The sequence below is a fragment of the Muntiacus reevesi genome, chromosome 9, assembly GCF_963930625.1.
Source record: "Muntiacus reevesi chromosome 9, mMunRee1.1, whole genome shotgun sequence".
In the NCBI taxonomy this organism is placed as follows: domain Eukaryota; kingdom Metazoa; phylum Chordata; class Mammalia; order Artiodactyla; family Cervidae; genus Muntiacus; species Muntiacus reevesi.
The window spans coordinates 49,509,582-49,521,990 of NC_089257.1; the positions used below are offsets into that span (position 1 = coordinate 49,509,582).

At 46.3% G+C, this 12,409-nt stretch overlaps 1 protein-coding gene across 3 annotated transcripts in view; it reads right to left on the reverse strand.

Moving 5' to 3' along the window:
• Nucleotides 1–2,907: 2,907 nt before the first annotated feature.
• The window catches only part of SBF2 (SET binding factor 2), a 481,299-nt gene continuing 471,797 nt past the window's right edge, over nt 2,908–12,409 (reverse strand). For all 3 annotated transcript variants that reach the window (XM_065944986.1, XM_065944985.1, XM_065944984.1), the window contains 6 exons: nt 11,891–12,124; nt 10,614–10,718; nt 8,874–9,067; nt 8,144–8,231; nt 5,647–5,778; nt 2,908–4,663 (listed from right to left, as the gene is read on the reverse strand). In XM_065944986.1, coding sequence (XP_065801058.1) covers nt 4,565–4,663; nt 5,647–5,778; nt 8,144–8,231; nt 8,874–9,067; nt 10,614–10,718; nt 11,891–12,124 — 852 coding nt within the window. In that variant the 3' untranslated portion in view covers nt 2,908–4,564. The remainder of the gene's footprint in view (nt 4,664–5,646; nt 5,779–8,143; nt 8,232–8,873; nt 9,068–10,613; nt 10,719–11,890; nt 12,125–12,409) is intronic.

Below are 12,409 nucleotides of genomic sequence, written 5' to 3' on the forward strand. Positions count from 1 at the left end.
TGCAACCCCGCTGAGAAGACTTCCCTGGGTCTCTGAGTGCACAGCTGGTGTGTGACTGGGGGCCCCAGCTGCTGCTGCATTCTGGAATCCACTGCTGTGTTTGTTTTTCTGGCTGCAGCATGCTGATGGCTGAGCGGGGTGGGGGTCCCAGGCAGGCTACCCTGGGGAGGCGTGGGGTTGCTCTGATGGTTCATGATGTCCTGAGGACTTCTCATCTGCCTTGCCGAGCTTCCTTAGAGCTGCTCCGCAGTCTGAGTCTCCCACTCAGCTTTTCCTCCTCCCTCCCTCCCCTGGGTCTTTCACAAGGTCATGCCTGCACGCTGGTCTCCTGACTCTCCCAACCTCCCCTACTTTCCTGCCCATTTGGCGCCTGCTTCTCAGAGGACTGGGATGAACACGTCTGTTAGCATCATTCAAAGCAGGATCCTTGGACCAGCAGCCTCAGCATCACCTTCAAGCATATTAGGAATGTGGAATGTCAAGTCCCCTCTCAATCCTACTGAGTCAGGATCTTCATTTTAACAAGATGATTCATACATACAACTACAATTTGTGAAGCGCTGATCTAGATGATTTGGTCTCTTTCAGCAAATCCTTTCAATCATAGTTTGGAGCCTCAGTTGCTGCAAAGGTGAACCCTTGGAATCACAAATTCACAGATCAGGGTCCTTCATTTTATAGGTCAAAGCCTTAAAGTTAAGATGTAGTTCAAGGTCTTATCATGAATTAGATGCAGCACCCAGGTCTCTCACTTCCCACTTTGGGTCTGCTATGAGCAGGCTGATTGCTCTAAATCTGCCTTGCCTAGCATAGTAGCACAGGAATGTGGCTAGTTGTGGTATCATTTAAAAAGCTTTTTTTTTTTTGGATCTTTGTCCTGGGTTTGTGGCTTGGAGTTGCTAAAACCTTTAGAACTTCCTGAGTGAAAGGCGTGCCTTTGTTATTCATAATGAGTCCCTCTGCCCACACCTGTATTTATGTGAATGCAGTGACTCAGGCTGGGCCCCTAGATAGCTTCAGACTGGAAGAACTACGTGTGAACGGGGTGTGGGAAATTACACCTCCAGGGGGACTGGAGAGTGGGTTATGAAAAAATCCTGACAGGATCCAGAGAACTTCCTAGCTGGTGACCACAGGGAGGTGCTGGGAGGGCGCAGGCCACCCCCTCTCACAATCCTTGCCCCACGCATCTCTTCCTTGTGGCTATTGTTTCCCTTAGGACAAACTGATAAACACAGAGTACTTCCTGAGCTGTGTACCTTCTTCTGGACAATCACTGAACCTGGGGAGGGGGTCGTGCGTTGGTCAAGTCTGGTGGCCCCTGGGACTTGCAAGTGGCATCTGAAGGGGGGCAGTCTTGTGGGGCCGAGACCTCAACTATGGGGTCTGGGCTGACTCTGGGGAGGAAGTGTCTGAACTGGATGAACTGTGGGACACCCAGCTGGTGTGGGAGAACTGGAGAATGGAGTGAGGAACGACAGGAATTTTGTATGAGAAGTGGTATTGGGAAAAAGATAACACACTGGTCCAAACTGAGATAGACTGCAGGTGCAAAATACTCACTGGGTTTTGAGGACTCAGTATGAACTACTTCATGAGTAATTTTTTGTACTGATTGACATGTTGAAATAATTTTGATAGATTATGGTAAATAAAATTATTATTGAAAATAAGACAAAATGTTATAAAACTTTATCAATTTCTTTTTACTTTTTAAAAAAGATTCACAGTGGCTTGATTATATATCTATTTGGTAGTACTGCTCCAAGTCTTATCTCTTCATCCATACTGTTTTATTCTTGGCTTAATTCATAGCTCTGATTGCTGTAACTGAGGGCATTTCCTGGTTATCAGCCTGAGATCTTGAGATTATTCAGAAATTCTTTATGAGATAATGGAGTTACTTAACAAGTCTTAAAAGAACTCCGAATGAAATATCTATAAACGTCAATTTTCACTGAGAAACAAATTAGCTGTACCATTAACAGTTAACACTCCAACTCTGGAGTGAGGTCATCGGGTAGACAGGCTTGGTAGGTGAGAATGAACCTGGGCTGAAGGTTTTGAGGAGTGGGGCTCCCCTGGGGCTGCAAGAACCCAGGCAAAGGAAGGCCTTGTCAGGAAAGCCGCAGGGGGCAGGGCGCCAGGCCCAGTCTTTCTTCCTTGGAACCCAGCGCCCTTCTCCCCGCATAGATAAGACGGAGGAACGAAGGGGCGGCTGACACTCTTGGGCTCCACTCCCAGTGGTTTCCCTTGTTAGTCATGTCAGGGTCACAGAGTGCAGAATGGCAAGTCCCAGGGGTCCTGGAGACTCAGGAAATTGGAAGGCTCAGGAGGGCGACGATGGGGCCCTTCCTTCTCCCTGGATCTCCAGACTTGGGGGTTCAGCCCCGAGAATCTGCATTCTGTTGGCTCCCCGTCCAGATGCAGTCGGGGTCCCCAAGGTAAACTCCAAGAGCTTAATGAGAGGAAGTGTGGTCCAGACTGTGCTGTTTAACAATTTCCTGAAACAGAAAAATCTGCTTCTGAACTAGAATTTGATTTCTCCTGCCTAAAATCCTTGCCAATTGCCATATGCCACAGGTGGTGAAACTGAGATCTGGAAGAGGTAAAGGACTTCACCAATTTCACACAGCTCATCGGAGGCACAGGGTGGGAGTGGCAGCCTCAGGCCTCTTACCTAAACTCTGCAGCAGTGTGTTCAGAACCCAGAAGCTGAGGCCAGTGTTTCCAGGGTCTGGTTACTTCCTGAGCAAAGGGCAGTGACAACATTAATAGAACCAAGACAAGAAATGGGTTATGCTGTGTTTTGCCCTTGAACTTTTAGTCCCATGTATGAATCATGAGTGTTGCCTCCTGAGTATCCCACAATGCACAATGAGCTTTATTTCAGTAAGTGAGGGATGCTTTTTCTTAAGAAATAAATTTAATTCAAGGTGGTTAGTGAATACAAGGCCTGTAGTGCCTTCATGAAAGTTAAAAGAATCCAGTTACAAAAGAAGCACTGTGTAAAGTCTCAAATAGCTGAAGGTACAGTGGGCTCCATATTTTACAGAGTACAAAAAATTATTTCATATACAAAGAAAAATACAAATAATGTGCAAAAACCATTTTCACAGGTGGCAATTTATAAAATGAAAATGATAGAAAAATCCTTCATTCTTATTATCCCCGAATTTCTTATATATTAACACAGTTCTGTTTCCGAGTGTGTAGATAATTTTAAATTTGAAAATCTGATTTATTTTTCATCTACAAAGTGGTTTTTTAAAAAGGGAACCATTTTAAAATTACTGAAATCTTATGAATGAATCAGTTAATTTTATATTAAATTATAAGCATACTACCTGAAAAACAAGGGTATAGAAATCATATATACATATTTTTGAAACATTAGTTTGGTATTTAACATATTAACATTTCAAAACAAATGTGATGATCTAGCTACCTACGACTCCAGTTGACCACAGTGGCTGTTGCAGAAAAGCTGTCTGTTCACTGTGAACAAACAGCATTCCTGTATCTTAAGCTGGACAAACACAGGTTATCAAAAGTAAAGAAAATCTAATGACTGAACAAGTCCTTAAGTTCACGTGCAGAGGTGCTGTCTGGGTTTCCAGTCACGCTACGGTGTGACCGCGGCCTACACAGCCCTTGTCACAGGGGTGGTATGCTCATAAACAGCTGGCTTCTGTCTCTCCAACATCTTCACTTTATTAGAGTTCAGTGCAAGTGGCTGTTTTGTGAATTAGTGCATTCAGCTTTTTGCATGTTATCTTGTGTAAGAAGCTGTCAGGGAGCAGAAGAATACATGGGACCACAAAGTCCTGGATCCTCAGGGCACCTTTGGCCTAGAAAATTCAGTATTTTGGAAGCAGTGTTTTCCTGCATTGGCCTGGTGATTACTGCACCATTCCCTGGCCAATCTTTCCCATCAGGCTATTCTGTGTGCCCCTTGGCCTGCCTGAGCACTGATGGTCTTGCTGTGAACCCCAGCGCCGAGCAGGGATCCTGGAAGCACCTTTGGCAGCACCAGAGAACCAAGTATCTCTAAGGTTGGGCGGTAAGAGCAGGAGCCTCCAATGGGAAACCTATGCAGAATGGAAGATAGTCTTGGAGGATTTTGAGCTTTGCTTGTCAGGAAGTTCTCCAAGAAGTTATGACCTTGGAGAACAGAAAGGATCCAGCTTTCATGAAGAAGGACCCAGGTGGGTGGTAGCCGCTTGGCCCAGGGGATGGGTGACAGATGGCTCAGGAAGCATTCTTCTGATCCCTAACCATGAGGGACTGTTCTAACCACTAGGTTAGAACAACCTAGTGCAAGACACAGGGAAGGTCTGGGGCTCTTGACCAGACTTGTGTGATACACATCTACTCTGGCTAAGAAGACGCAGCAACTGCTGGGAGAGGGGAATGGCCAAGTCTGGGCAGGAGAACCTCAGGCCCTAGGATGACTCATTAGAACCGAGCAGGAAGCTGTCAGCTCTTCAAGGATTCATGCACTTTTTTCCTATCTGGCAGCACAAGCCCTTCCTCCCTCTTCTGTGTGGGTTGACCATGGGCATCAGGCATCAGAGATACAGCTCTGGATCCTGTCCATCCACTGCTGGGCACTCTGCCCATCCTGGGCACAGAAGTTATACACACGTTTGCTGGTCTTGAGCTAGAAAAACAAAGGAAGAGAAGCAGAGATGAGGGCAGGGCTAGTCTACAGGTTTGGGCATGTGAGCTAATCAATCCCTGTGACCTTCCCTTTTGATACTACCCCGGAACCTCCGTATTTCTCTGCCCTCCACTACTGTACTGTCATTGCTTATGGAAGTGATTTTACTTTCCTGGTCCCCAGAGTCACAGGGGACCTTAACAGAAGGGTCTGCAGAGAAGACAGATACTCCAGAAAAGCCTGACTTTGCACCTTCTTGACTAAGGAAGAGGGTCTGGAATAGCTGGAGACTCTTGCCTCACCCATGCACTGCAGTCATGCAGCAAAGGAGCCAAGAAGACTGAGCTTCATCCACACCATGGTGGGGTGGGCTTTCACGTTCCCTTCCCATCTCTTTCTCTAAGCCTTCAGCTGGGGCCTCACTGGGAGTTCAGAGCCAGGGAAGCGGCCTCACAGCCTGAGGAGAGCACTAGAGTATGACCTGTATGAAGCGTCGCTTGGCTCGGGGGACTACAGAAGTCCCCTATCATGGGCCCATAAAATGCCCCAAGGCCTGCTGAAGATGTCAGGGAAGACAGTCATCATGTGTGACTAATGAGGTTTTTTTTGGATGATCAAGCTTGAAGACAAAAAGATATAAAAGGGAAGTAACATCTGTTCTTGACAGAAGGTGGTGAGTGAACAACTAACAATATTTAACAAGGAGTTCCTCTGCTTCCAAGTGTAGTTGGATACCTTTTGAAGGAGTCTTTTGTGCAAAGCAACATGCAGTCTTTATGAGCCATAGGGACAGCGGGGGGAGGTCAGGTTTGGGGATTAAGAGTGCTGGCTTCAATTCTGCAGCAGTTCCCACAGCCAGGGTGGGGCTGTGGCCCATCTGTAGTCACCATCAACTGCCCTGAGGCCCCGTCATTCTTGGAGTGGATGGACTGACTATAAGGGATCACGTTCAGAGAGCCAGGAAAAGACAAAGGTCAACTTACATCAAAGAAAGCCTTGTCACTCGTGTGCTTCGGGGCGCCCATGCTGGGGCCAGCAGGGATGACCATTTCTACTTCAGCCAGGTCGATGTGGCCTTTACAACTTGTGTCCTCACCCGAGTCATAGTATCGCAGCTGGAACCAAAGGACACACGGGATATAAGAGACACAGGAAGGGGAAACAGCAGGGCTTTTCAAAAGGTATCTGAATACTTTCCCATATCTTGCTCAACTATGTCTGGAAGAACAGACAAGAAATTAAAAACTGTCTGCTTCTAGGAATAAGAATTAGGTAGCTGGGAGAAAGGGTAAAAAGACACATTTTTTGAAATTTGAAAAGATGTATTACATATAAAAGAAAAACATCAACAACTGTAAAAAATATATGGAACATATGAATAGGGGGTTAATGTTTAGAATATATACAAAATTCCTAGAGATTGAGAAGAAAAAGATAAACAACCTAATAGAAAATTGGTCAAAGGATTTCAACTGGCAACTCACAGAAAAAATTTGAGCGACCTACAAACATCTGAAAAGGTTTAACGGCTTAAACAATCAAAAGTAAATGAAATCAATGAGATTTCACTTTTCAGTTAGATTAAGAAATATTTAAAATGGCTAACAATATTCAGGTTGAATGGATGGCATGAGGTATTTGTAAGCACTGTTTGTGGGGTTATAATTAGTCGGAAACCTATTAAAGGACAATGTGGCAATATGAACTAAAAGTTAAAATGCTTATACCTATTGATACACCTTTCCCACCTCTAGGAATTTATCTTACAGAAACACTCCCACAAGTATGCCAAGACACACAAATGAAGAGGTTTCCTTCAGCACTCCCTCTATCAGCTAATGATTGAAAAGATGTATCTGCCTGTCAATAGGGTGTTGGTTAATTGAATGATGGTACATCAATAGTATGGAATTCTATACAACATTTAAGAAATAAGATCTATGTGAACTGGTAGGAAAATATGTTCAAGCTATACTATATTTAAAGAGCAAATTTCCAAATAGCAGGTGGGTATGAAGTGATTTTTGAAAAACAATGAATAGCTCAACATTTGACTGAGGGTTACTATGTGTAAGGACTGGATTTCACTTGAACTAAATCAGTCTGGATTTCAGAAAGTTACACGGCAGGAATGTGTCTGGTGCCTCCGTCACTGTGATTCTGGCCTCAGCCTTTTCTCTGCCTCTCTCTGCAGCCATGGTAGGAGTAGTACAAATAGAAAACTGTATACTTTTTGTATTAAATCTAAAAGACTGGCAAGAATGTAAGTATAATCTGATGTAACTGTAAATTACAGACACATCATGACGTTCTCCTATGTTTTACTTAGTGGTTTAATGGGACTTTTCTACACAATGTAGGCTCTAATTTCAGACAGTGCTGTTTATAAAGTCCAGTTGCCTAAAAAGGGCTTCCACTGCATATCTATAAAAAAAAAATTCTCTGTATCTGTAATCCAACAGGATTCTGTGTAACCTTTATGAAACTCCTTGAGCAGAGTGAAAGGTGGTCAATCCCCACATAAAGTGTTCATCTGGCAGGAGTCATCTAGACGCAGCTCCAACCAGAGCACCGTACTGGGGTACAGCCCGTATCTTTCTCAGCAGACTCCATGTTACACATAAATGCACTAAGGATCTGCTCAAGGCTGACTGGTCAGTTCTAAGGCAGAGTGAAGTCTCTGGTCAGACCATGGTAGGACATAGGACTCTCCAGTGAACGATGCAAAGAGGCGGGAAGTTTGCATAACGTTCCCCTACCCTCCAAGATTTACTGGAGCAAAGATTCTGACTCTAAGGACTGTGGGGAGAGCGGGGGGAGCGGCCAGAGCCATAGCAAAGAACCTAATAGTGGGGAAAAGACTTCCCAGCATGGACTGGGAGGTCCAGGCTGGTGTCTGCCCACTGCGGATTTCAGGTTTGGATGGGAACATCCCCTTCTGCCTATTTTAAAGCTCCCTCCCTCCTCTGTTGCTGTCACCTTTGAGGGATAGTGATGCCTTCTTTAGTACAGGGATGAGCACAGAGAAGGTGTTCAAGAAATGTTGAATAAATTAACGCCCTCGACTTTGAATGGATGCTTTGTGCTGTCAACACGAAGTGATCTGTATTCTGGAGAGTGTTCATAGGCACGGGCTCTGTATGTGCATGTGGTATGCAACACGCTGAAACCCTCAGGTCCTCTCCTGGCCTGGTTGTGGACAGCAGGCAGCAGGAGATGCATGAGCATTTAGAAGCAGAGTTCTGTTGCTCTTAATGCTCTGGGCTCCACGGTCACTGCCTCTGTTGCACACACCCACACTTTCTCACAGGGCTGCCGCGTGCACTCTCACTGGATCCATGGAGCAGCCCCCGGGTAGCTGGTGAGAGGAAGCATTCTGTACATGGGGCTCTGCGTGTCTGCTGGGAGCTGCACAACAGCCAGGGACGGAGCCTTGCCTGGGGAGATGTGACTGCTACAGGCTGTGATGGTGTGTATTACCTGATGCTTTGTTACATCCAAAACAAACCAACGGGGCTTCCAACCTTTCAGTAAAGCCCCTCTTTTGTACAGCGTTCCCTCAAAGGACCTAGAAGTAATGATGACATGGCAGTTAATATGATTTTACTATGTGCTGTTTCCCCTAGATGATCCAAAAAAGATTAGTTGGAGCTCCCCTCAGAATTCCTCTGCTAGACTCTCAGGGAAAGACTGCCTCATTTGCTGGAATTACCAAACTTGTGAGGTTTGGAGCTCTGAGCAGCCATCCTTTGTGCCATGCTGGGGTTCATGCAGCCTGTACGAGGAAGTAGCGCTGGTAAATGACAGAAGCCTGAAGGTACTGTGAGAAACTGGCACATCCTGGCTTTCTCACCTCATGTGAGTAAACTCCTTTCGGCTTGGGCGAGTATGTGCTGGATCTCAGAAGTCTGCCACTGGAGAAGTGCTCACTAACACACATTCCCTCAAAAGACCCGGCAGATAGGAGACAGTAGGACCTGCCACAAATAACTACAACCTCCTGGCCTTATTTTAGTTGTAGTTTTGACTTTTCCTCTTCCAAGAACCATCTAACACATTTAAAACAGAAACAAAGAATTAAAGCGGATCCATTTTTAGTTGACAGAATGTGGCACGGCCCAGGCCTAGCTTAGCCGAGGGCCTGCGATGTGGCTGTGGGCGGGGCTGGGGGAGCCTTGGTTGCACCCCCTGGCAGGCTCACAACATTCACCTGTTCTCGTCGTTCTTAGACGTGTACTGGCTGTACAGTGTGGCTGCTCTGCGGTCCACCCCGTTGGATGGGGGCACACCAGTGCTCTGCTCCTCTGCCAGGCTGCTGTCTGGAAGGTGCAGTTGAGGCCTCTTCTGATAAGAAGGGAGGTTGGTGGACACAGTTCCTGGGGAGCCCGAAGGGTATCTCTGGGGCTGAAAAAGACAGAACAGAAGGTAGGAAGACTTTACAAAGACTTTAAGCAACTGATCTGATAATTTCACTTCTAAAAATTTACCTCAAGAAAGAAACTGGACCATATATATGTCTATATAAAATATGTATAAAAAGATGCTTACCTTGGAGTTTTTTTTTTTACAATAGCAAAAAACTAGAAACTACCTAAATGCCTATCATTATGGGGCTAGTTAAAAAAAAAAATTCTGAACAATGGAATTCTAGACAGCTGTTAAAAAGGATGTTGATTTATATACAGTGACAAATGGAAGGACACGTATGTCATATACTAAGTAAAAAAGAAAGCAGGTTTTAAAACTACGTCTAGGGAATTCCCTGGTGGTCCAGTGACTAAGACTCTGCGCTCCTGATACAGGGGGGCTGGGTTCGATCCCTGGTTAGGGAACTAGATCCCACATGCCACAGCTAAGACTCTATGCAGCCAAATAAATAAAAATAAATGTTTAAAAAAAAAAAAAATAAAACTACGTCTATAGTAAATCCCTTTTATATGTGTTTAAAAGTCAGAAGGCATAGTGGTTTATTTCTAGGTTATAAATTTTGGGTGATTTCTATTTTATAACTTCCTGTGTTATAAAGGAATACATACATCTCATATTCATAATCAGAAAAAAAATTAACAAACTATTTTATTCTGAGAAAAAAAGCAGTAAGACGTCATCCACTCATGGCCTGTCTGATAATAGCCCCTGAGTTGCCACTTGCAGGCAAGAGACGGCGCCCTGAGGACCCCTTCTTACAGGGTCAGAGGATATTTTCTTCTATACTCCATTCTCCTTGACCCCTCTGTGACATCTGACCCTGCTGACCTCTCCTTTCCTGAAGTGCTCTCATCTGTCCTAACCTCCCTCTGTTGTGCTTGGAGCCGACCTGCTGTGGGTTTGGCTGGCAGCCACCCTGTGTATCAGCCGTGTTATCTGGGCCTGAGCCTGCATGCATGAGCTGGATGCCACTCCCTCACTGAGGGTTAACAGGACGCTAAGGTGTGGATGCTAAGGGGCTCAGCACAGCCCATTCCACATTCTACAGCTTAAGGGGCGGTGAGAAGAAGAAAACGGAGTATTTGGTATTAAAATATTTTTACAGTAAATGTTTCGTAATTTAGAAACAAAAAGAGGGTGTGAACAACAGAGAGTGGCTTATTTTACTGTTTTAAAATATTTCACTTTCCCTATTTCTCTGGAGCCAACAAGATCTTGGCATCCCCCTCTTGCCTCCCCTCCTGTGGTAGAAGATCAGCTGAAACCACAGAGGTGCTGAGACAGAAAAGAACCCAGTAATTTCCCCTGGATACAGGGCACTGAACATAAGTACCATGTCACTGTGGCAGAGTGAGACACTCAGGAAATACTCAGTCATTTGGAACTTTCTGCCCTGGACCCTCAAGGCATGCGCCCTTTCTTTGGCCATAAACCTCCTGGGTTACCAGTGGCAGAGGCCCCACCTGACCCAGTGCCCTCAAGAAGCTCAGCAGCAGCTCTTCAAAGGGCTTTGCCAACTCACGTGATCTGCTCTGGGCTCTTCTTTAAGGTCCACGTTTACCCGTTCCCACAGCTGCTGCCACTTCTCAGGGGTTTGGTTCAATTTATGCTCCAGTCTTTCGATTTCCTACAGAGAAATTAAAAGGGTTTTTTTTTTTTTTTTTTTTTTTGACAGATAAGTATTGGGTTGGTTAAGAAGTTCGTTTGGGCTTTTCCGTAACAGTGGACAAACTCAAACGAACTTCTTGGCCAACCGAGTATTTCACAGAAGTCACGGTGTTCCCCAGAGCCACACCTACTCTGAGCCAGAGGAGGAGCATGACCAGACGGCAGTGAAAGACTGCAGTAAGCCCGGGGCCTCAGAGGTCTCCAAGCCAGGAATGGTGGGGGTGGGAGTGCTAGCTGGTGTGATGCACTGTGGCAAAGATGATTTACTAGGATCTGTAACCGGGCCTCTTTGTACAGATGGCTTAAATAGAGAGATGAAATCTGTATCCCGAACACCTTCACCCTTGGCCAGCCCATAGGAAATCTGATGGCCACAGCAAAAGGTCAAGCACTAGGCCTATGTCCAGACCCTAATAGCTGGGTAGATGAGAAGTCTGTCCTGGACAGAGGAACCCCTTGACTCTGATGATTCAAACCAGATGTAGGGAGAATGAACCAAGAAATGCCCAAGGCCTGGCGTTTCCCTCGGCCAGGGAGACTGAGAGCAGGGCAGCGGCCTCTGTGACGGCACTCTCACACATGCTCCTCCTGGTCAGAAGACTGAATGGAGAAGACTCTTCAGGAACTGTCTGGCCCGTGTCAGGGCTCAAACCCTTTCCTCTGGGTCACTGCTCTCATCATAGGGGTTACTGCCAGAATGGCTTCAATCCAGAATATTCCTTGTAGAAGACAGCTGGCAGTACTCCCATCAGACGATCAGTTACCCACACTTCTGATGGAGGAAGTAAGGCACCCACAGAAGTCACAACCCAGGTCTGACTCCGGCTCTTGGCCAGATGAAACAGCTGGGAAGCTGCAAACTGCTCTACTTGCTTGAATGCTTCCTCATGATGATGAAAAACTCACTTCTACTGAGACTGTTTTCCAGTCCCTGCGCCTGGTTCTCCAGGGATGCTGGGAGCCGGTCTGGTTTCCGCATGTTCCTATGGTGCCGGCAAGAATGCTAGCCCAGAGTGAGGAGAGCCATGGCCAGGAGCTGGTGAACCAGTCTTCCCTCAGCCAGGTTCCTGAGGCCTCACGTGCCTTCAGGGGCCCAGAGCCTTGGGAGTCTGGCTGCACGTGGTGACTTACACTGAAAAGGCTGGTGAGAGCATCGGGCTGAGCGCAGCTGACATCATCATAGCACGGCCACACGGTTCTCCTCTGGCTCTGGGGCCTGGCTCCTCCGGCCAGCTCAGAGTCCTCGGAGGGCAGCTGCTTGGGGGTCAGCATCATCCAGTCGTACGAGGGCCCCGTGGAGAGCGTCTCCTCTATATAGTAATCCCACTTCTTGAGGCTGGAAACGTTTACATTGGGCTTCAGGGCCTGTTTAAAGAAAATTCTGAAATATAGTTTCATCTTGACCTCAAAGTAGCCCAAGCTTACTGGCAGGCCAGCCCCTAACACTGGGGGGTCCAGGGAAGAGGATGAACAGAGTTCTCATGACATATGTCTATATATTTAATACTACCCTGACAAACATAACTTACAAACAACCTAGAAGGCCAGGTTTCAGTTGAAAATTCTCAGACTCCTCGGCACTGGGGGCGGCTGGTCCCAGTTCCCAGTTGCTGGCCTAAGCCCTGCTCCTCCTGACTCAGCGCTGTCCTA